The 24928-nt window shown below is 49.6% G+C and overlaps 1 protein-coding gene across 2 annotated transcripts; it reads left to right on the plus strand.

Annotated features, from left to right (window-relative positions):
* Positions 1 to 774: 774 nt before the first annotated feature.
* TGFB3 (transforming growth factor beta 3) lies at positions 775 to 17592 on the plus strand. Of its 2 annotated transcripts, none has more exons than XM_075030134.1 (7): positions 775 to 2159; positions 7835 to 7998; positions 9387 to 9516; positions 11073 to 11180; positions 11986 to 12157; positions 12737 to 12890; positions 15281 to 17592. In XM_075030134.1, the coding sequence occupies exons 1-7, from the start codon at positions 1445 to 1447 to the stop codon at positions 15437 to 15439; spliced, it is 1602 nt and encodes a 533-aa protein (XP_074886235.1). In that variant the 5' UTR covers positions 775 to 1444; the 3' UTR covers positions 15440 to 17592. The 2 variants fall into 2 exon arrangements, with proteins under 2 accessions (XP_074886235.1, XP_074886236.1); XM_075030135.1 differs by having other exon boundaries at positions 789 to 2159; positions 9387 to 9495.
* Positions 17593 to 24928: the final 7336 nt, after the last annotated feature.

The raw sequence follows: 24928 nt of genomic DNA on the forward strand, positions 1-24928 counted from the left end.
GGCTCTGCCCAGCTCCCGCCCTTGCCGCATCTTCCCGACAGCACAGCCATCCCGCTGGCTTCTTCGGCAGAGCTGCCAGCGCTGCGAGCGGCCGCGCCGGGTCGGGCGGGCACGAAGCCGCCGTCCCGCCCCGCACCTCCAGGCGCCTCGCCAGCCCGGGGGTGTTCGGCTCCCGCTCTGTGGGCAGCCGGGAGAAGGGCTGGGTGGTGGGGTGGGGAGTCCGTGCGTCCCTGGGGCGGGGTCCAGGTGAGGGCAAGAGAAGGGTGCCCGCTCCAGGGGCCGGGAGCCCCTGGCCTTCAGGGCAGCGGGCACAGGCCCAGCCCGGGGCAGGGTGGAGGGAGGCTGTTGTGGCGGATGGCCGCGGTCAGGGCCTGCCCCAGGAGAGGAGCCCGCGCAGGCCCAGGTCACAGAGCCGAACCTCAACTGGGGACGGTGTTTCGTCTCCCGCACGTGGCCCTGGCCCCCCTCGAGGGCAGCGGGTGCCCAAAGCAGCCCCTTCCCTCAGCGAGGGCTGCCGTGGCGGGGGACTCCTCTGCGCTCCAGTGGCCACCTGCCCTCAGGGCCGCAGGGCTTCACCCTGCCCGCCCGCTACCTTCCCTCGGCCCCCGGGGCCTCGCAGGGCCCGCCAGGCCCGCCGCCAGCCCGGGCCGCCGCAGCCCCTCGCCCGCAGCGCGGCGCCCGGCCCCCGCCGGCCGCCCGGCCCCTCCCTCCCTCGGAAAGAAACCACATCAGGAAAGTATTCGGGGTATTTTTAGCCGCTTTTAATGCGATTTCGCAGCTGGAAACGGGAGGGGCCTCCCCGCGCCGCCCGCCAGCGCGCGGCGGACCACCGCGAAGGGCCCGGCTGCCGCTGCCGCCGCCCCGCGCCCGCCGCTGCCCGGGCGGCGCCAGCAGGGGGCGGCCGCGCGCCGCCGCCGCGGCGGTGCGGCGGCCACGTCGGAGGGCGCGCGGAGCCGCCCCGCCGCGGAGGGGCCCGGCCCCAGGGCGCGAGGGGCCCGGCGCCGCCGGCCGCGCGGGGGGCGGCGGCGGGGCCCGGCGGGAGGTGGGGGGGCGGCGGCGGAGGGCGGGCGGGCGGGCGGCGGTGGCTGCGCGGCTGCTGAAGCCATTAGCGCGGTGCTGCGGGCGAAGGCCGGGCTTGGAGCTCCCTCCCCCGCCCGAGCCCCGTCCCGGGGACGTCATGGGAGGGAGGTATAAAATTTCAGCGGCGAGGCCGAGGGAGAGGCAGTGTGCGCGGGAGGGGCGGCGCGGCGCGGTGCGGCTCGGCGCCGGGCGGTGCGGTGTGGTGCGCGGCCGGGGCACGGCGGCCAGCGGAGCCCGCGGGGGACAGCGGGCGGCCCGGCGGCGCTGCTCCCGGCGGGGCGGGGAGCGCCGCGGTGCCGCGCTCCCGGCCGCCGGGGGGTCGGGCGCCGGGCGATGTAGGGCGCGGGGCCCGGCGGGGGCATGAATGGTGCAGCGAGAGGGGCGGGCGCCGCGCTCCCCCCGCGGCGGCGGGGCGGCGCGGGCCGCTGACACGTGCGGCGGCGCGGCGCGGCGGGGCGCCCCCGGCTCCGCGGGACGCGGGGCGGCGCATGGGGAAGGAGCCCGGCGCGGCGAGGCACGGCGCCCGCAGCTTCTCCTTGCGGAGCGCTGCCAGCTCTTCCTGGAAGTCCTGAGTCGCGCACGGCGCAGTGAGTTCATGCACCTCCTCGCCAAGCCTCAGCCTGCGGGATCTGGGGAGGCTGCCGCCAGCACATCGCCCGGTCCCCCGCGCCCGCTCGCCGCCGCCCGGGGGTCTCTCCCGGGGGCCCCCGCCGCCGCCCCCTCGCACATGAAGATGTACGTGCAAAGGGCTCTGGTGCTGCTCTCCCTGCTGAGCTTCGCCACCGTGAGCCTCTCGCTGTCCTCCTGCACCACCTTGGACCTGGACCACATCAAGAAGAAGAGGGTGGAAGCCATCCGGGGGCAGATCCTGAGCAAGCTGCGGCTCACCAGCCCCCCCGAGACCGTGGGGCCGGCCCATGTGCCCTACCAGATCCTGGCCCTCTATAACAGCACCCGGGAGCTGCTGGAGGAGATGGAGGAGGAGAAGGAGGAGAGCTGCTCTCAGGACAACACCGAGTCCGAATACTATGCCAAAGAGATCCATAAATTTGACATGATCCAGGGCCTCCCCGAGCACAGTAAGTGCGGGGCTCCCCCCGTGCCGGCCGCGGTGCCGTGCCGGCCGCGGTGCCGCCCCCGCGGGACAGGCTGCCCGGGACCCCGGGCGCGGAGGAGGGGCGGCCGGCCGGGGCCGAGGGGCGCCGGGCCCCCGCGGGAGGGGCCGCTTTCCCGGCGGAGCGGGAGCGCGGAGGCGGGAGGGGGCCGCGGCGGCGGCGGGGGGGGGGGGAGGGAGCGCGTCTCCGCCTGCCGGCGCGCTCCGGTGCGGAGGCGAGCGGGGGCGGGGGGCGCACGCCGCTGTCCCGGGGCCGGGCCGGGGAGGGGGGGAGCCACGGGGCGGGGGCCGCTCGGAGCACCGACAGGACGGCGCGGGGCTTGGCGGCGAGCGGCCCCGCCGCAGGTGGAGGAGGTGGGCGCTGGTAGCGGCGGCGGGTTGCGGGGCCCGGGAGCAGCATCGGCCCAGGCCCCAGCCGGGAGCGGCGAGCCAAGCCCGCGTCTAGAGCCCTGACATCTGGGGGGAGGCGGGCAGGGGAGGAGGGGGGGAAGACGTGAGGGTGGGAAGGCAGCAGGGCAGGAGGCAGCTTGGGTGTCGGGGTGAATGCTGCGCGCTGGGCTAGGAGAAGGCGCGGGTCTCGTGTTCGGGTGACGAGCGGGTTGACGGGCTCGTCTCTGCTGAAGCTCCAGCGCCTGCCGCAGAGATACGGGCAACCTGTTAGGGCTGTGCAGCACCCGCGCTGGCTGTCGAGAAGGTGGAGAGGCACGCGCTGAGGAGACTGCTGCCTGAGGACACTGTCGAGGGTGTTACTCCGGCAGCGTGAGGGTTCGCAGAGCGAGTAGAAGATAACGGGGACGCTGAGCAGGTGCAAAGCAGACAGGGATGCGAAGGGGACCCCCAAGGGAACATAGGCATCGAGGAAACGTGACAGATGTTGAGCAGGTGCGGAGCAGATGATGATCAGGCCCAGATGCGGACACTAAACAGATTCAGGTGCAGAAGCCTAGCAGATGCAGATGCAAAGACAGAGACTGAGCAGACATGACAGATTGCAGATGTTGAGCACATGTAGGCACAAGCAGTCATTTCGGTCTGTGCTTAGGATTCCAAGATGTTGGTGGGCATGCAGTCGTACCATCATCCAGGGTGTCCTCCTGTGATGTAGTGCAGTCTTGGGGACACGATTTGAATGCCAGCAGTTCTGGGGAGGAGCTGTGACTTGGTGCAGGCAGCCTCAGAATGCAGTTACTCTGCCAGGTTTATGTTAATCTTGACATATGATGAGATGGAATAAGAGCTACAGTGTGGTAATGCAACAAATTTCACTTAATCTCTAGCAGACTGCACTCCATATGGTTATATGATTAGCTCTTAGCTGAGGAGACACCAAGACGCAAGAAACAGAAAGTGCACAGGGTATATAGCAGCTTATCCGTATTTCACCATTTTTGACCTACTGAAGTGTTGTTTGTGAAATTCTAAAAATATATGGGGAAACCAAGTGTCTGTGCAAAATAGTACAGCCACATGATGAACCAGGGTGTTCTGGGGAAGGAAACTGGGAAAGCACAACAGGGGGAAATGAAGTCAGAGGAGTGGATTTGGATAAAGTAGAGGGGAAAGAGGAATGAAGACATGTGGTGCACGAGAAGGAGCAGTGAGGAGGGACTGTGGGTTGGGGAAAATTCCTGTGGAAATGAATGAACCCATCTCATGTCCCTGCTGTAGGACACTGGGGCAAGGTGCTGAGCAGCAGGTTCAAAAGACCAAGTAATGCTGAGATTGGATTCCTGGGAGTGGGCAGCGTAGATACCACCACCCAGAGAAAGAGAGAACTTTGGAATTGGGTCACACTGGGAGAGACTAGCTCCAGACAGGCTGTGGTGTTAAGAGACGTACTCCTTTTGAAACCTGGGGGAGTTTCATCGCTTACACCATGGCTGAATTTGGCCCCATGTCTTCAGAAGTGGCTGATGTTCAACTTTCCCATGACTCTGTCACTGTGCCAGGTGGTGATCTCAGAGCATGCTCTGAGCCAAAGCCAGTCTCCTCTGGGGGGGGAAGGGGAGAACCGCTCCATTGAGGGAACTGCGAGGATGATAGAAGTCTAAAATGTGTGCACACACACACTCACATGCACACAAACTGTTCTAGCTCCAAACTATTAGTCAAGCGGCTCAGTTGGCTCAGAGAACTCATCCTTCTCAAAGACTTAAGGCCCAAAAGTGAGGAGAGCTGAGGAGCAAAAATAGCAGTGGAGAGAGCCCCATCCTTCTAGGAAGGAAGGATATTCAGGACCAGGTTCCCCATCCCTACTCTGAGCTGTTTGGTAACTCAGGGAATGGTCTTTCTGTTGTGCCTCTCAGGCACATTGCCTAAATTTTAAGGGACTTTCGTTCAGACAACAACTTGCTTTTGACCAGCCATTCACTTCAGGGATCTCTTAAAACTCACAGGGGTTCAGACCCCCTTAAGCATGGACTGGGTTAGATTCAAGCTCAGAGAGCATCTGCAAGGGTCCTGCAAATGGCTTTGCTTACCTTCCTGAGGAAAAACAGATGCTGTTTTCCAAGCCAGCTTGAGAGACAAGACAATTAAAGCTGTGAGTCGTTGGGGCCAAGCATCTCTTCCCTCCAAACCTGCTGCCTGCAGAGTTCCAGAAGGATCAGTTTTTTCTCCAAAGTTATGCAGCTTTGGCATGAAACACGTTGAAGTACCAGTGGTATAATATGGAGTGAGGCAATACCTGCTCACAGACAGCCTGCCCTTCCTTGACATCAAACTCTAACCGCAAAGCCATCAGCCTTCTTGGGGCTTGCCAGAAACAGCAGCTGTGTAGTATCAGCAGCACGTGGAGAACCTGCATCTTGCTGAAAGCAGTGGTAGGAAGAGGGAAGCTCCCAGAAGAACCTGCTCCCTGTATCACATTGTCCATGCTAAGAGGCTAGTGGTCTCATTGTGCAGTCAACAGCTCAGGGCTCCACAGTGATAGCAGGGTCCAATCGTGCGGATACATCCTGTAGTGTCAGACGTAGCCTGGCATGGGTGCACAGGGTGTCATAGATTCCCTGTCTCCAGGTTTGTACAGCCACTGAGTGTTGTGGACTGGAAGAGCTTGCAGGAATATTGCCTCCAGACTTTGTCTGTGCTGGTAGGTGGACACATCTGGATTCCAGTGTGATTAACACACCTGAGCTGGGCCTGGACCAAGTTACCTGAAAAATCACCTCGCCTCCTTTGCCTGTGACCTCTTGCAAAAAGTACTTTGCCCCAAAGCAGTCAGCTCTCTGGGAGTGAGACCTGTATCCTGGACACCCTGCTATGAGAAGCAGACTCCAACCTCACAGCGTTGAGAGTGAAACAGAACGCAGCTCCATCTCCCCATCACAGAGGGCTTGTTCCCAGGCTACGAAGGGAACATGAAACTTCTTCTTAGGGAAGGGAAGATAGCTGTTACTATTTCCACTAGGAAGGTCTCCCAAGGCACCAGCACCTTGCTGGTGAAGTAAGTAGGTAGAAAGCGATGTGGGGACAGCAGGCGAAATACAGTAGATACAGTAATCTCTTACCAGCATGGCTGCCTAACTTAGCCAAAAATCTTAAGGAGATGATAAACAATAAATTTTGTCTGTCATCTGCACTGTGCTGTAGGACCAGATCTGCAGTCTCTAAATAGAGCGTCAGATAAAGCAGTACTGTTGGAAACAGATACTGGGCTAGACTGACCACTGGTCTGATCTAGAAAGGCATTTCCAATGATTACTGGGACACCCCTCATGGACAGGCAGTCAGGTCTGAAATGGAAGGGCTGGCTGTTAACAGCACTATTAATAGGGCTCAGAGTGCAAAACAGCTTAAGGGGGTTATAAAACACAGTATCTGCCTAGGTCTAGGACACAGAACAGTTATCAGTGTTCGACTTCAGCTAGGAAGATGCCTTTGGGCATTCAATGTGATCAGAGCTTAGGTTTTCTGCTGTGCTTTTCGTGGCATAAAACTTGGAACTGGTCACAGTGGTGGAGTCCCCATAGTGGGTGTCCTGATGTGGCCTGGTGTACTCTTTGCACTGCAGGGTTGTTGGGCTGAGCATACCAGCTCAAGGCTGCAATGGGGTCTGGTCTCCTGGGATTACCAAACATCCATCTCTTCAATAGCAGCCAGAGATTTTCCTGTATGGGAAAGCTGTTCCGTCCAGTAGTACAAATGACAAAAACCCCTCCAATTAAAGCCCAATGTGAGCATCTGGTCATCAGCTTATTGAGTAAAACTTCAGCACCCTAAGAACACATCCTTGTAAACTGGCAGGCTCCTGCTCACTGAATCTGAGTGTAGCACATCTTCATGGAGATGACTCTGGACGTCCATCAGTGTTGCTCAAAGCAGAATTTGGCATGGGAGGTGAACCTCTGCATTCAGGTGCTGTTTCACACTAGCCCATCTTCAGAAGCTGTTTCCCTGGGGAGACAGTGGTGGTGGTGTGAAGAGAAGGGCCGACTCCAGGAATCTAGCTTGAAGGTTGCTTCAGCTAGGGCTTCTACCCTATTTGTCACAGGCTGGAGCTGTGGCTGGGAACAGGGGACAGTTTTTTTTCTTTCTTTTCTTTGTTTAAAAACAACTTAAATATCAGCTGACATGAGCCCTGTGTTGCATTGGACAACAGTCAGAGATCATATGAGAGGCTCTGTAGGGCTGCAAACAAACCTGCATGCGGGCATAGAGCAGGAGCTGCTGTGTCTTGTCTGCAGCAAGCCCTAATGATGCTAGAGCTTTGAAAGCTAACAAAGGTCAATAAGAGAGGAACAACAGCAATGACAGACTTTTCCATGGGACCAAAATGGTCCCAATGAAGAGAGGCTTGTTTTCTCTTGAAGGTGTTTGTTTTGGACCTCATAGCTTTTACCTATTGTCTTTGGGGCATCTGTGAAATGGATTCTTCTGTTCAGTAGGTACACAACGAGGCAGAGAATTGCTGCATTATTTCCTGCCCACGTGTCTGATCTCTGCAGGCCTCTCGGCACTATTACTCTGTCCTTGAGGAACTGTGTATCTAGTTACTATTCATTAATTCCTTCTCCAGGTCATGAGTGAGAACTGATCTTAAAACCCAGTTCTTTCAGTACACACTGAATAGTCACTGCCCAAAAAAAGTCTTCCACACCTCATGCTTGGTGGACACTTGGCTGGATTTCATTCTAGGATACAATGTCAAGGTTGGTAAAACTAAGATTCAGCGGCAATGGGATCACCTCCTATGTAGCTTCATGTCTCCAGCATGAGCAGAGTCACGCTATCATCGCTCTTGGGAATGGGGCCCACTAGCTGCAAATGAGGTTGCCCCATTGCCTTGGCTGGGGTTGTCACTTTGGATGCAGCAGACTCACGAGCATTAGCAACATACTTGATGAGCAGGGTTAGAAGAGATAATATTAAAAATATTGTGGTTGATCTCTGCTGATTCTCTGGCTTGTAGCACTGAAACAATGGTGGCAGTAGTGGGAAGATTTTGCAAAATCTTGCAATGTAGACCAAATTTGAATGAATTCATCCTGTGTTATCTTTAGCTAGATAGCCGTGCTTCACAGGTGGCAAGATGTTTGAATGACAGGCTTCTGTTGGAAAGCTCTTTCTCAAACAATATTTATTTGAGATCCCACCCCTCTGACCTGTGGTTCTTATTCTTTCCATCTTTCTTTCTCCTAGATGAGTTGGGCATTTGTCCAAAAGGTGTCACCTCCAACGTGTTCCGCTTTAATGTGTCCTCGGCAGAGAAGAACAGCACCAACTTGTTCCGGGCTGAGTTTCGGGTGCTGCGCGTGCCCAACCCGAGCTCCAAACGCAGCGAGCAGCGCATTGAGCTCTTCCAGGTGAGTATTATTCTCACCTTCCCCTGTGCCTGAGCCCAGAATAGTTTGGCTCCTTAATGGTTGCCTCAATTGATATACGCATGGCCACCGAAGAGAGAGAGAAGAAATCCCATGCTGTACACCAGGCTTCTGCCAGCATATGCAGTGATACCGTCACCTTTCTTTCCTTTTACAGTGTGGTGCTGTCCTTTCCCCACTCACATTGCCTGGCTGCTCTGGGCACCCTGGCACAGTGCCCACTGCAGCTCTTTGCTGCACTGAGAAGGGGGTTGGAGGGGGAGCCCCTCACCAGTGGAACAGCCCTGACCCTTCTGTCACATCTGCATGCCTAGGTCCCTTGGCAGTTTTGTTGCTTTGACGGTTGCAGTACAGTTGGTGCTAATCCAACGGGTGGAGCTCTCTGTCTTGTCACTGATTTACTGGAAAAATAATGCTTGCTTTCAATGTTCCCTTCAGCAGCAGCTCCTCAGGGGCACAATTCATGGCACCGTTAATTCAGGTACTTACGTGGAGTTTGGTTTGAACCCCTGGACTCACCTGGCAGAATAAGGTCTGGTTGAGGTTTGGAAGTGGTCTCAGGCTGGGCTGGACTACCCAGCTAAGGGTAAAGTTTGGCAACCAGGCAGGACATTCTTACAGGCTGGTGTCTGTCCACTGTGCAGTAAGAGTGCAGTTAAAATTGCCCTGTGGCTGGTAGCTCTTGAGAACTTCCTGGAATTCAGCTTCAAAGGTCAGAGCACCTCTCCACCAGGTGACACAACTGACAAGGAGGCAATCCCAGAGCTTCTCCGTAGGTTCAGTGCTCTGTGGAGTGAACCTGGGGTCCTGCAGGAAGGAACACCTTGCACAGCCTGTGGCTGTTTGTCTGGAAGCAGGAAGAGATGTCAGAGCAGGGGGAGAGGTCTCCAAACCTGATGAGCCCTGGTGTGTTTTGATAGAAGTTGAAGAGTGTAGGACACATGAAAATGCCACAGTGTAGGACTCAATAGGCTTGCTCAGCAAGGGACCTGTGGCAAGATGCTCAATTGTCCACTGCTGGTTCTACTCTGAAATCCAGACCCACATCCCACAGGTGTATACAGAAACAAAACCACCCATTAGATCAATTGCTGTGTGCCTCTGCCTCTGGATATGTGCCCCAAAACAAGGATGAATTGAGAGAGCTGGGCTGCTTAGGACACAGAAATAAGCATTGTGTATATCTCTGGAGTTCAGGTTGGTTGTGAAGCATGTCTTTCTCACCTATGCCAGTGTATTTCTGATGTCTCACTTGCCAGGACCAACCTTCTGAATTAGTTTTAGCAAGCTGTGGAAGAAGAAAGACCCAAGGCTATCCCTTTCTTATGCGTGGCACTGGCTGATTCTCTCTACCACTCCTTCTGACGCAGATCCTTCGGCCGGATGAGCACATAGCAAAGCAGCGCTACCTCAGTGGCAGGAATGTGCAGACACGGGGCTCCCCTGAGTGGCTGTCCTTCGATGTCACCGAGACTGTGCGTGAGTGGCTTCTGCACAGAGGTAGGGTCTTAGCTGGACTGGGTGTCAAGGCATCCCCACAGAAATGTGGAACAATGTTGACAGGAGTATCTCTCTGCTCCCCTTTTTTCCAGGAGCTTAGCTTACATAGAGGACAGCTTCTTTCAGTCTGAGAACAAGCCTTACCCCAGAGAGCTACCTCAGTGCATGATGTTTGCTAGATTCTTAGCTCTGTCCTGGAGTCCCCGCTGTGTAGCTCTGTGGGCTGAGTCAGAATGAGGATTTGTCCTCTGGAGGAGGAAATTGTTTTCACTGAGAGATGCTGGAACTTCTTTAGGTTCTTCGATTCTAAGCCCAGAGGGGACTCCTCTGCTTGTTTAGACTATAATCGCTAATACATAGAAAATTATGATTGCTCTGGTTTAATTTTCCTGGGGACTAGACCAAATCTAGTAGAGAAAAAAAACCAGCAAGGATCCTGGTTTCTTTAGCTGTTTACAGCTTGGCAGGTATAAAGGTGAGGAAATACCAGAGGCTGACACACCTAGACAGATGGGAGTCTTTAGCACTGCAGAGAACATACCTCTGCTGCCACTGGGCAGCCCAACAGATAGTTATGGGGCAGCTCCCAGCAAGAACACTGACCCCATTCACAGCTGGAGCATAGGCACTGTGACTCACAGCTGGATTGGCCTCACAGATAGAAGCTAGGTGCCACTGAAAACTGGAATGCAGGTATTGGCAAGCAGCCACTCCCTGGAAGGGTAAGCTGTGAGCTTGTAGGCTCCTCCTTTTTCAAGCAATTTAAGTTGTGTCCTGATGGCTGGAGTTCAGGACTGGAACTGGAGTGAGCTCTGGGCAGGCACACTAGCTGACAAGACATCACAGAGTATACAGTGCTTAGGAAAAAAGGTGCTAGGCACCTTGTCAATGCCCCGGGGAGCCAGATGTTTTAATTCATCACACAACATTAAAAAGGAGCTTTCATAAAGAGTCTTAGTTCCCTCAGTCAGGCCCACACAGCGTGACTGGTCCAGGAGGTTATTATGAAAATAGACTTGCCTCTGGAAAGGCTGTGTGACTTAGACCGCTAGCAGTTCAACAAAACAGGAGGTTGCAGCTGCTGAGAAAAATGCTTCCAGTGAAATTACTTGTCCTTATCCAATTCACTCATTTTCAGATCTGTCCTTCAGACACTAACCAGAAGCCAGACAGTAGATAGGTACTGAGGATGGCAAAACTGATTTATCACAGACACCGGAAGCCAGCTCTTCAAAATACTTGTTTTCCAGTGGAGCTCCTTGAAGCTCACAAATGCTTTTGGATGCTGAATAGCCTAAAAAATGTAACCAGGAACACCCTTCTCATCTGACCAGGAAGCTCCCTTTAGCAAGAGCAAGGCTTTTGGCACAGGTGAAGTCACGTTCTCCTTTCCAAGGCAGCTTCTGTTCCCCAACTCTGATTGATAGCATCCCTGACGTTGAGACTGACCCACAGTCTAGGAGTTACCACAGTACCTGTCCTCAGTGAAACTTCCCTGCGCCAGGAGCTGTTCCAGCTGAGGAAGACTGTTTCTCACAGAGTCATCTTCTTTGCAGAGTCCAACCTTGGCCTGGAAATTAGCATACACTGTCCTTGCCATACTTTTCAGCCCAACGGGGACATCTTGGAGAATTTGCACGAGGTCTTGGAGATCAAGTTCAAAGGTGATAAAGAGCTGGGTTAGGGGAGGCTGTTGGGGAAGGGAAAGCCTGGAGTATCCAAAGAAAAAATGAGGTCTTGCTTTGCATATTTGAGCGTTTTACATTGCGTAACATTTGTCTTAAAGCATACACATCTGGGTTTGCATGTTGATTATATGGGTATATCTGCTTTGTACATAGGTTAGAAATGGAAGGAAGTAAGTGCAGACTGGGTGGGTTTGCACGAGTGTCTGCAGAAAGGAATAATTTTGTATTTCAGTGTGTCTCTCAAGTTCAACTTGATGCCTTCTCAGATTTCCAAGAGGCTCTGCTTTCCAGTTAGGGTGACTGAAACACAAGGAAGTCAGGCATCCTGTGTGAGGTGGCCCAGAGAGTCAGTGGCTTGGCTGGCCTAAGAACTAGGAACCTCCTGGCTTGCAGCCCTGGGCTGCAGCCACTGGCCCCCACAGGCTCCATTTCTGAGGCTGTTCTGCAGAGTGCCAATGATCTGACATCTTCTTTAAACCATTCATCTTCCTGCCTGTCCTGGGACCGAAGCCAGGATTGAGTGGGATGGATTAATGGCCCCACCAGCAGTTTGCAAATGGTAAAACAGGTGGCCCGTAAGCCTCTATTTCAGGCCTGCAGCAGTCAGATTCACCAGCAGTAAAGGGAGGGAAGAAGTCCCAGAGTAAGTGGATGTGGTGCCTGAATCCCTTTCACCCTGGTTCAAGGGCAGGCATGAGGGTGTTAAATGCACTGAAAAGTCTTGTTGCATTCTCCGTTTCCACACTGATTTCTTCTTTGTGGATCCTGTTTTTCTCTGAAGGCATTGACAGTGAGGATGACTATGGCCGTGGGGACTTGGGGCGCCTGAAGAAGCAGAAAGACTTGCATAATCCCCACCTCATCTTGATGATGTTACCCCCACATCGGCTGGAGAGTCCAGCGTTGGGAGGCCAGAGAAAGAAGCGGGCCCTGGATACCAACTACTGTTTCCGGTAAGTGAGAATCCTGCCAGGAATGACCGGGTCCCATGCCCAAGGTGGGCAAGCCTGGCGAGACTCCATGCCACCAGGAAAGGCAGAGCCCTCCAAGGGGCTTGTGGGTCACCATGGTGCCACAGGGGGCCACATGAGGAGCACAGCTCAGCCAGCTGCTCCTTGTGGTGTCCAAGAAGGGGATGCCAGCCAGCTCGGCAGAGTCACTATGTGCTTCTGGCTGAGCTGCTGGCTAGAGGGAGACTTGCAAGTGGCTTCCTGGAGCATAGCCTGGGCAGGGACCTGCGGCAGCCCCCTGCTAGCTCCAGGTACTGGAGAGCAGCTGGGTGCTGCTGTGGGCAAGCAGGGTGCTGCCTCCCTGGGCCAGTGGGTAAGCTGCCTGCCAGCAGGCACAAGCAGTGCCAGGCTGCTGAGGTGCCAGCCACTGCTCACCTGTGTTGCTCCTCTGCACTTGGCGCAAGCAAACACCACGTCCCACTGGGCACTGCTGGAACTAGTCCTTCTGCTCAGGAAGCTGCGTCATGCAATCGCATATAAGGCCTCTCTTCAGATTCACTGTGGTTTGATACTGTGTTTCAGGAACCTGGAGGAGAACTGCTGCGTGCGTCCTCTGTACATCGACTTCCGACAGGACCTTGGCTGGAAATGGGTCCACGAACCTAAGGGCTACTTTGCTAACTTTTGTTCGGGCCCCTGTCCGTACCTCCGCAGCGCAGACACCACTCACAGCACGGTATATCCAGTATATTATCCTGTCAGGGCTTGTGGCTATGACTCCCCCTTCCTCCCTAAGTCTGATCATATCCGGTCTCGTCAAAGCAGCAAAAGCAGTTCAGATTAATACTTGTAAAAAATCGTCCAAGGAAACTGCAGAAAAGAGTCTAGGTGATTCAGTAGGGAAAATGTGCTTCCTTTGGAGTCAATACTGCTTCCAGCCAAACGTTGAGGAGGATGCTGCTGTCTCTTGGATAAGATGTGAAACAGCAGGACTGATGGTTTTAGGGTACTTACTTGGTAATGGCCAGAGTATTAACCGAATTGTTCACATCAAACATCAACTCTGGTAATTATCTTCTGCCTAAATTTCTCCTGCAGTTTGTACTGGACAGAGGATTTTTCTACGTTCTGTGCCAGGTTATCATGCAAAACTGTTGTGCCATGGCACGCAGCTGCCATCTGCTACCACAGGGGCAGCTGTAGGCCAAAAGTGAAGGGAAATCTGTGTCCATGTCCAGAAGTGAACACAGCCATACAGTAAGCACTCCTTTCTGCACAGGCATCCTTCCCAGCTGTATAAGTAAGTCCCACCTGACCTGTGGCAGGGAGGAACCTACTAGGCCGTGAGTTTCATGAGTAAAAACTGGCAGAAAGCAAATGTCTTTAGGTAACTTATGCATAACCTCTGTTTAACAAGTACACTAGGCAGTCTTTGGGAAGAGTACCACCTGAGCCTGGCTACTCTCTAGAGTGGAAGAAAATAAAAGCAATAGAAAAGCACAGGTACAGGAGAAGTACCAAGGGGAGAAGACAGCCTAAGAAGCAGGCAGTCCATTGCTGAAGCAAGAAAAGCCAGAGGAAAATCCTGTGCTTCTGTCCACAGAAGAGAAAAGGCAGCAATTCAGACAATGCAACAGCTCACTAGCAACTTAGCTTCAGGTTTCACTAAAAAAGTTACTGGAAAAAGCAGATTCGGCTGAAGAATAGATAACTAGGTAAGGATGATACTGCAGAAAAGATGCTAACATTTTCTTGATGGTTTGAGAGTCTGCACAGCAGCAAGGCTTGCTGAAGCTCAAGGGCTAATATCAGTGGGAACAGTAGGTCTATGGGAATGAAGGAGTGAACAGATGCTGGGCATTAAGCACGAGACAAAGCAAGGGAATGAACAGCTTTGAAAGGGTAATGGGCATGTAGCTTTACCATCTGGTTGTCCTGAGAAGCTCTCTAGTAGATAACTGAACTGAACCAGTGTGAGAGAAAGGAGATTTTAGAATGGTTCCTAATGTTCCTTTCTTGAGCAAGAAAGGAAATGGTCAGCTGAGTGATCCAGGAAGGCTTTAGAACAATATAGCTGCTGACAGCTTGCCAGCACCACCTAGGAAAAACATGGTGAAAAGATTTCTCACCAGTCTGTTTAACCTACTGTCTCTGAGTAGAGCAGCCCCAGAGCATGTGGTACCCCTGTGGTACAGCCAGGGGTGCTTTGCCAGTATCCCAGAGAGCTTCTACCAGAACGACTGTGATTACATGGATCCAGATGATAGATCAGGGTGTTTCCTTAGCACCTCTCATCCCCAAAGACTGTAAAGTAGTTAAAAGACAATGTGCCAGACCCTGTCATTTATACCAGATAAGCACTAATGAGACCACAGTAGTACAGGTGAGATCATGTTTTGGCCCCACAACTCAAGAAGTTGCTTACTGCTGAGAAGCGGCCACCTCTGGCAAGAAACATGGCAACTGTTCTGTAGCGGTTACATGGCTAAGTGTACAGTCATCTGTGGGCTGGGGCCAGCTGGGAGGAGGAATCCAGTGGGGTCCCAAAGGACACTCTCCTGGCTCCAGCATTATAGTGTAATGACTTGGAGGATGGAGTAGAGGGAGAAAGCATCAGACAGTTCAAAGCTGGGAGGGAATTGTGGATACTTGAGAGGATTGGCGTCCATCCAGTGCTATCTAGAGATGTTGGTTGAAATAAGCAGCACTGATGTTCTGTCTTCTGGTTTCTTTAATGGAACTCAAGACAACATGGCCCCAGGCTGGTTACACCCGCCTTGTTAAAAGCAAAAATTGTGACACTGTCCACCACCATACTAAATTAGAGATGAAAGGAGAGAACTACTTGCACCCCTTCAACCCTTAGGCATCAGCCACAGAGCAAGGCTACTAAACTTAAAAAAAAAAGTCTTAAGAGTCAGGCAAGGGCAGGTGAGACCCTTTAGAAGCAGGCCATGATCAGGAAGTGACAGGGAGGTATTACTCACCTCAGGGAAATACTCTCTGATGAGCATAGTCCAAACACTTAGAGACCTATTGGCTTTGCAGTCCCTTCCTGTCCTCAACCAACTTAAACGTATTCAATGTATTCCTGACTTTGTCACCACATTTAATTTGTTTCTGCAGGTGCTGGGCTTATACAACACGCTGAATCCTGAGGCATCCGCTTCGCCCTGCTGTGTCCCCCAGGACCTGGAGCCGCTCACTATCTTGTACTATGTTGGCAGGACCCCCAAAGTGGAGCAGCTCTCCAACATGGTGGTGAAATCCTGCAAGTGCAGCTGAAAGGCACCCTGGCCCACCCAAAGCCAAGAGAGAAACTGTCAGCACCCACTCTCCTGCTCCCAGGCTAACACAAAAGGAACTGGGGGTCAGAGACTATGCATGCAGAGGGCTGAGTGCCAAAGCCTGTGGCTTCGGGTCTGGCAGCCCTTGGGGATCTCTTCTGGAACATTTCTTGGTCTTGTTGGCAGTCTCACGTTCCTTCTGGGAGTTACTTTAGTGACACGAAGGCCACACTCTCCAAAATGCCTGGACAGTTGGTGCAGAAGAAGAGAGGGTGGAGGAACTGCTGTGTATTTGAATGCTGGGTGGTTAGGCTGGGAAAGCAAGGGAATGAGAAAGAGCAGGTGAAAGGGGGAATGCAAATGGGGAGATGTTTTCTATTCTAGCTTTAGCTATCTTAGGACCTCAGCCCTCCCCGCTGACCTGAAGAACTAAAGGTTTCCCCTGTAGGAGGAAACCCTGAAAGTTTCTTTAGAGAAAGAAAATGCACCAAGAAGGGAAGCTGCTGAGAGAAGAAATGCTCAGAGATACACTTAGACTTTTGTTCCTCAGAGCTGTGATCCAGGAGTCCTGCAGCTGAAACTCTGTGTCTGCCAAACCTGTTAAGTTCAGTTGGCAGATCCTGGCTATTGGTTTCTAAATGCAAACTGCAAGGCTCCCAGCTGGCCTGCTGAGGGTGGGCAAATACACGAAAGAGGGTGCTGAGTCCATTTTTAGAGGGACTGATGTCTCCATTCAGCTCTTTTCCCTTCCTGGAGTTTCTGAGAGATGCTTTCTGGGTCAGGCCAGGAGCAATACCTGTGGGTACCTGAATATTGGGCCCATTCATTCATGAGCTGATACACTCCAAGGACCTCTCGTCTGTTGTGGTTTGTGAGGTGCTTTGGGGTGTTCTGCACCTGTTCTGCACGATGATCTGAATGTGGCCCAGGCCTCACCTGCCATGACTTAAAAAATAGTAATCTCAAAAACATTGTAAAAAATAAATATTTGGGGGGGGGGGAGATGCTCTTTTTTTTCACAAGCAAGTTGTTTGTTGAAGGGTGAGATGTTTGCTGTTTTTAAACTGCTGTGGCATACTCAGTCAGTCTAAAATCTTTCCCCTTTCCAAAATGTCTCTTCAGAAGAACAGACAGAATTTAGGTCAGCCAGAGAGCCCCAGAATAGAAATTCCTTGGTACCCACAAATCGTGCCTGGTGTATATGTGCCTTGTCCTGCCCTAGTCCTTCAGACATGTACCTCACCTCCAGCATCTGCTTTTGATAGATTCATATAAAGCTCCCCTCAAATGTAAAACACTTCCAACAATGCTGTTTAAATAACTAGGGCAGTGCAGTTGCCACAGCTGACAAATGTCTTATGTCCATTTGAATATATATGGTCTGCCAGTACAGACTTGTACACACAGGTAACACACCCCTTCTCCCGATTTACCATGAACATTGCAGATGCTCATAAAAAGCTCACAGATGTTGCCCAGGCAAGAAATCAATGTACTCTTTTAAAAGTATGGGCTTTTTCAGCCATAAATACTCCAATGGTAAAAGTCTCCAGTGCTTGCCTGCCACAGGAGACTCAGAGGCTGCCCCTCTGACTCTCCAAACCACAACTACTTAAAGTCATGTTCTAGAGACCACAGAGGTTCCTCCCTGTCCCCTCCCAATTCCTGGACCCCGGCAACTGAGTGTAAGATGACACCTAGCTAGTTAATAGCTTGTGGCCAGGGCTCATCATGGTCAGCTCAGAATTCAGCTCTTCCATCAAGCCCTTCACAATAGTGGCTGCTTCCATATACCTCATGTGAGGCTGCCACAACATGTAATCAAACATCTTAATAAACTGTAAACAACCCTTCCTGCACCATCACCAGCTGGCTAGAGGTTAGCAAGGGTGGGTCAGTGGAGGGAGCCTGCCAACTTGTGTGACATCTTGGCTGGGGCACACGTGCTCTGGTAGAGGCACTCCCCAAGGCTTAGCTTTACCACTTTAATCTCTCTGGGGCTCCTTGACCTGGCATCGGTGTGATGATGAAAGGTGCAGCTTTGATCAGTCCTGCAGCACTACTGTATTACTGTGCCCTGTACAGCTCCCCACGCCCATGCTTCCCTCCCCAGCCTGCCCAAGGAGGGAGCAAATAAATGCGTTAGGACTATACTACCATGCTGGTAGGCCAGAAATTTAGTGGCTGCAATGGGGGGGGGGGGGGGGGGGGGGAATCCAGATGCCAATTGGCGTAGGAATTCTCTCTAATCGCCTTTTAGCAGCAGCCCCTGGGGAGGTTTTGGTTTACAAACTGCAATCTGTTCTTTGGTCATTGTTCCTCCTGAGCCCTGGGCTGGCTCTACTGCCCATCCAATTGAAGGGCTTCCTTGCTAGTAAAGGGGGGGGGGGGAGAAACCCCAAGGAGGGGGAGCTGCAAAGAGAGCTAGAACACTTGCACAGCTCACAGTCCTACGTGGCACTTGAAGCACATCAGAACCACCCACGGATTAACCCTGGCAAGCCCCTTGAGGTGGGTCTGTCTTACTAGCCGTTGTTCACTGCTGCTGCTCAGTAGCAGGGAGGGCTGGCAGAAGGACCAAGCCATTTGCCTCCTTGAAAAGGAGGCAAAATGGCAATGGAAAATCAGGGAAGAGTAGTCTTGGGGTGTCCAACCAGTAAGAACACAGGTAATCTCATGAGTACGGTAATCCTTGAAGTCAAACAGACACATTACAGTTACTGCTTCTCTATCCAGCCTTCTGGTTCCCTAGCAACATTTGCAAATTAGATTTGTGAGACAGGATCTGAATTAATTTTCTTACAATTAAAATAGTTTTTCTAGGGGTGTTTTAGCTATAATTCAGCAACAAACTATACTGTCTGCATAGGGTTAATAACAGATTGAATACACTCCTGGGCACAGGCTTACCAAAATGTTTCAGGACACTTGTGTGAGAAGGCAGAGGGCAGTTCTCTATATGCTCTGTTACTAGCTGGCAAATTGAGGAAGACAATAGGAAAGAAAAAGTGGGAGCTTCACTGCCAACACTGAATACAGCTCCCAACAGTTCCCTTTTGTTATTCAAAGGAACAAACAAAAGCTGATGAAAACAATCCCAGCACACTTTCTGTCTCTCTAACAAAGATCAATGGTTAGGAAGAGTGAAAAACGCTATTCTGCACTGCCATAAGGCAGATCCTACACAGATGATCAAATGACCATCTGTGTAGTCCCAGCTTCTCTGTGGCATACTCTATTATAGCATGCAAGAGGCCTAGACCTGAACTTGGAACACCTTGTTTTTCAGGCTGTAGTGCATTGTGGAGCTCTGCAAGGAACACTGCTTCAGTAAGTATAGGAATGTACACTGATATTTCAGCAAAGAATAGTCTTTGCAGACTAAATGAGTTCTTGTTCCCTGGTCTTTGGGTTGGACGGTCTCTAGCTATCCCACTGCACTTACAAAAAACAGTAGCACATTCCCGTTACCACTGTGTGAACTGGGATATGGTGCTTTGTGTTTCACCTTTCCATAACCAACAGACATCAATACATATAGGAAACAAGGTGGACCGTGTCCAAAAGTAATAAAAGATACAGAAGACAAACATACCTGTCCACTCCTCTAGCAACATCATAGCTCAGTTCTGCTCTGTCCTGTGATGTCTCATGTCTCTCTTTGTCACCAAATTTCCATTCTCTCAATTCACAGATTCTTATCTATGCTGCTCTGAAGCTTTCCTTACCTGTGACTAGTGTCCTCATCAGAGCAGAAATACAGGAGGTCTCCAGGCTCAGACTACTTTGTAAATGAAATCACTACAGCCATCCCATGACAGAAGAGGATCCATTGCCATGTCTTATGAGGCAGACATCTTCAATATGGTCCAGGGTCCAATGCAGGGCAGTTTCAGTGCCACAGACTGAGCAGGATGCAGCTCTAGGGCCAGCTCCATTGTGCAGAAAAGGTTTCTTACCCACTACAAGTGTTTCTAGTGGCATGCAAAACATCAACTTCATAGTACTGGTTTGTCTTCTCTTAATGGGTGATTGAAAGGCAATGAAATCAATCAAGAAAATAACAGTTTTCAATACATATGGAGCCAACTGTGATATCTACACACTTGCAAAACTATACAGATTTGCGGTAGGGAAAAGTAATAGATGGTTGTATGGGCTGCCTATAACCTACATTAATTGTGGTTTAGAGTAATAGCAGCAATTTGGATACAGTGCAAGGAGGAAAACCTGCCTTCTAATTCTTTAAAAATAACATCTATTAAAATAATTTTTTTTACATGCAAAAATCACTAGAATTTAGTGGTCAAAAGCTGTATAAAATCAATAACTAACATACATACTATGATGTTTAGTAAAAGAACACCTGGGCTTTCAGGTCTCTGCTTTACCAATATTTTCTTCTGTATACAGGGAAATAATTTAAGCCCTGGTTCCTTTTTGATGCAGCTCCAGAAGTGATAGATGGAAGCGATTAAGCTCAGTGTCTTTTGTCCTCTCTTGAAGAAAGGCTTCAGATGCCCTGTATAAATGCAAGGTCTTTTATCATGCAACAAGTCAACATAGAAGAGATGAGACAGTTTTACTCATTGGGAAATAGATTGCCTTAGAAATTAATTCAGATACATCAACATGAAATACAGCAAATGAAAATTGCTGATTAATGGTTGCCATTCTTTTACTTCTCTAAATTACAGTAATGCATTTGAGATGCCATTTGTGCCCATAACTTCAGAAAGAATATGGTACAGTACTTTGGATGTCACAGTGTATTTCCAGGAAAGACTAATTTCAAAGATTACAGACCTCAGTTACTTGGCTGCTTTTAGAACATCCTTATCTAGGGCTAGGTTGCATAGGGAAGATGGCAGAGATGCTCTGAAGGCATTCAACCAAGCAGCTGGGCCTTTTCCAGTACTGGGCTATGATTTCATGGAAATACACTTAGGGATAAGGACCTTTGTATCTAGTACAGAATAGAGGTTTCTTTACAGCTGTGGTTTGTGGCAACACACACCCACCACCACCACGTTATTGGTTTCCCACATCCTTCAGACTTAGTGAACAGCTTTCAGGCAGAAACTCTGTCCCCCGTGGTATATGCTGGCGCTGTTGAATTATACCAAGGAATACCAATCTTTCAAGCGGTATCTTCTGAGGACAAAGATTTATTTCTCGCCATTTCAGGGGGGTAGTGGTCTTTGTGCAGGGTGATATTCTTCGTCTCTCATTCTACTTAGTTGGCTAGGCAAGATGATACCTCATTGCTGTCCACAGAGATCAATGCAAGAAATAATTACATGTAGGGGTTACGCATGTTGCCAAAAGCAAAGGTGACCTCCTTTTCTAGTCTGCCAACACTCAGACATTTCTCACTAGCTGTTTACAGATATTCATTCATCACATACAGGAATCAGCATGAGGCATTATAATAATGTATCATGGCCAGTACATGTACATCACTTGATGAAAGAAGCCAGCTAGGTCATATCAAACCAGAGATTTCCTGACATTCTTCAGGAAGGAATTCTTTTTTCTCCTGAAATTACTATCCTCTTCAGGAAGCAGACAAAACGAAGATTTGCTGTGCAACCAGGGGCAAATATTACAGGATTTGTGCAACACACATAGTGCAACGACTGGGGAATGTCTTGGCAATTATGTTCTGGTCCTTTCTTGAAACAAAAATTTATGGTCTTTTGAAGTGCTGAAACCCTCTTGCAGGTAGACTACATGCTTAGGAGTTCTCCACTGTTTTCAAGGATTTGTAAGAAACTCCACTTGTGGGGGAAAGCAGCAGCATACAGTCTGACTCACAACAAGAGTCTCTGGAAGACATCCAGCTTGCAACAAGCTGCCTTGCATGACACTATTTGATATCTGCCCCCTCAAAGGACACTTGCTACAGAAATCTCCAACTATATTTTAGGATCTGAAGATCTCATTTAGATACTACCATGCTAAGTGCTCTGTTGTGCTAATCTGAAGAACTGGAAACAAACAAACAGAACAAACAACAAAGAGAAACAAAATAAAGAAGATAGCAATAAAATCTCAGGGAAATATCGTGTGGCAGCAATTAAAATGTGCTGACTACACATTTTAAAATGTCTTTCATTTTTTATCAATTTCACCTGCTCTCAGCCAAGCCATCATTCAAAAGATCTAAGAAAACTGCAGAGCCACAATTTGGCAGGAAGAGCCACCAATCTTTATTCTTAGATATTTTTCATGAGAGATTTTCAGTAGACATATGGAGACATGAGTTTTGTAGGTCTGTGGATAAGAAAAAAAATTCCTAGCTGATGTCATAGACAAAATGTATCCCACAATAAATGTCTGGAATTAGAAATGGTGGCAAAACCACACTTTCAGGAGGGAAGACAACCCCAGTTTGAATGGAGGAAGCATCATGCAACTGAAAGCATAAGTACTGTAACTAGTGGCACTAATGGGATGCCTACAACTTCATTTGCCCTCCCAGTAGATTCACAGCTGTCCATCTGCACACTTTGAAGAATGGCACAGACTTCCGAGATGTATTAAATATATCTGACACAGCATGAACTTTCCAGAAGGTCATATAAGTGAGGCAAAACCACTTGAAAAACATGAGGTGAATCCTATATAGTAACTGCTAGAAACAGTGGGGAAAAATCTCTTGCCATTTTTCTTCCCCAATCTCAGAAAAAACAAATTTTATAGTAGCATGAGGGAGTGATGACAGTCAAATATTTGGACTTGGTAGTAGAGGAACTTTTCAAAGATCCCTTCCTGACTTTTGACATGGTATTACTCAAGACATAGGGATTAGATCAATAATCCTAAAACATTTTTTTGAGTAGATTTTATGACTTTTGAACATAACTACACTGAGTACAGTAACTTGTCTCCTCTTAGTCTGGGGGAAGGAGACTACACTTTACCATTCCTATAACTAGGGTGAAATGAGATTTTCTAAAATACTCTTGCAGGGACACCAAATTAAACTAATGTTCTGGGGTTGTCTTCTGTTGCACATCCCAGAACACCAGTAGGCAAAAGGCCAAATACAATGCTGAAATTGCTTTTAAAGGTAACAGCACCTCTTCCACCTGCCCCAAACAAATGATAAAAATTCTGGTAATAAAAGATACATTTTTAACAGCCCCCAAATTCTTAACAATTGCATCAATTTTGTTTTTTTAAGGCCAATTCAATTTTTTTGTTTGATAGGTCAGATAAAGAAGCTACTCCTTTTCAAAGAACATAAGATTTCTCAAGCTCATTGTGTGCACTGTAGGCGTGGACTTGAAGAGGCCCTGTTAAGTATACTCTTCTCCCTAGGGAACCACTATGATTCACTGAATACCACTGGCAAAGGCTTCACACCAGGGTCTCCACAGTGATCAGTGATTCTTTCCTTTAAATTGGAAACAGCAGTGAAAACTCTTTTTCAATGAGGGCCAGTAAAATCCTTTTTTGGTAAGGTAACAGACAGAGCAGACTTCTCAGGACAGACTTGGTGTCTTGTTTGTCACCTTTAGTTCAGTGGAGTTTGTCCTCTGTGTTAAAACTGCGCGGAGGGGCACAGAATCCAACAATTTTGGAGAAGATCAGCTTGCATTTCCTAACTGCTTATCTCTAAGGCAGCAGGGAAACTTAATCTCATTCTTTGGAAAAGGACAGTAGGGTTCTAAAATGGGAAGAAAGCAGTTACCAGGTACAGTAGTTCTTTAAGATGTGCTGTGGTTGTGCACATTCATCCCGAAGGTGCTCTGCACCGAAGCACTTTGGAAGGCAAAGATGGCGAGAAGTGAAATGTGTATGAATAAGGTAACTTAAGAGCTTCAGCTAGTGGTAGGTATTTTCTTTTCCATATATAAGCAATTAACCATTCACAAACATCACATTATGAATTGCTTCCATAGAGCAACCTACTTTCCCCCAAAATCACAACTGTCTAGAGGTGGATCTTGGTGTCCTTTATGCTCTTGTAAGAGCTTCATCATTCTGAAAGCCTCTGCAATATATAGTGCCCACCCAGGCGAAGGTGTAGACAAGCTGCATGTGACAAATTGGCAGATGTCAGCAGTGGAGACTTTTCTTAGAAAACCCAGACTGAATTCTAGTGGAACATGCCGCTGTCTTGGAAGGCAGCTTTGCCTTGGCTGTTCTAGTAGGCTGTACTGCAACTATCAAAATAAAACATTCATACAAAGTCAGACTACAAGACCATCTAGCCCACCTCTTGTTTCTGACAGTGGTCGAGAGCACATGCTTGATAGACAAGCTAAAAATTGCAAAAGCCCATTGTGATGTTTCCCCAGAATAGTCACTTAAAAGGTCTTAGAAACTTCCTGCTTGTTTTTTAGTTTTAATATTTAATATGCCCTAATAGACTACTTTTTCATGGACTTGTCTACTTGTCTTTTCAAACCACAAACACTTTTTTGTACCCACAATATCTTGTGACAAGGAGTTCCATGGGTGAATTACACACTGTGAAAAAAAAAAAATCAAGTGCACCCCCCCCCCCCTTTTTTTTTTCCTTCTTTGAATTTGTTATCTGCTAATTTCATTTGATGCTCCTACTTCTTCTAGTGGGCAAGACTGTCAACAATTACTCCTTTTTCACCTTCTCCCTTACACTCCTCCTTGACCATCTCTTTCCTAGTTAACCACTTTCTGTATGAAGAGAACTATGAATGTTAAGTTTAGTGCTCTTGGTATAGCCAATCTCAAGGACTGTTTGACTGACCTGATTCTGCAAAGATAAAATAAGGTTCTCCTGATGTTCGGCATAAACAAGGATGTCTTAGCTCTAGAAACAAGAGGTTCTAGAAAGAAGAAAAGGAAGTCAAGTCCCAGGTTTAAGTAAAGCTCAGAAGCTTCCTTCTGAAGAAACTCATGACAGATCGACAGGAATAATGTGTCCAGAAAGGAAATAGTATGAAGAGGATCAATCAGCCAGTTACTTTCTGCAACCAAAAAAATCCAACTATTTTAACAACTGCAAATAACCCATCCAGATTCAAACAGTGAGCCCAAGATTAATATGAGCAGCAAATGTAGGACTGACTGAGGAAAAAAAAGTCCTTGGCAGTTTGATCAAGTAAACCTTAACAAAAATAAGTCAGGAGCCAGGCTAATTTTATTTCCAGCAAATAATCCAAAATGACTGGGACTGTTGTATTAGTACAAGGTACAGGCCTGAAAAAAATGCAAGCTGAGAATCCAGTCTGTTCTGTCAGCTCACCTGTAAGTCAATGATCTCCTTCACAGCTAAAGAAGAGGAATGGTCCAGCACTGTCAGCCATTCAACTCCATGCACACAGAGACTATCCATATTCCGGTATGAGGAAGAGGCACAGCATTGAGATTCCTACTAGTAAACAAAGGTCTTGATAACAAAACCTCCTGTCATAGCATGGAACCAGTATCAGAGATAAGTATGTTGACCTTCCAGGCATCATAATGAGGAGCATTTCCAACAAACCATGATTGT

The sequence above is a fragment of the Buteo buteo genome, chromosome 6, assembly GCF_964188355.1.
Source record: "Buteo buteo chromosome 6, bButBut1.hap1.1, whole genome shotgun sequence".
In the NCBI taxonomy this organism is placed as follows: domain Eukaryota; kingdom Metazoa; phylum Chordata; class Aves; order Accipitriformes; family Accipitridae; genus Buteo; species Buteo buteo.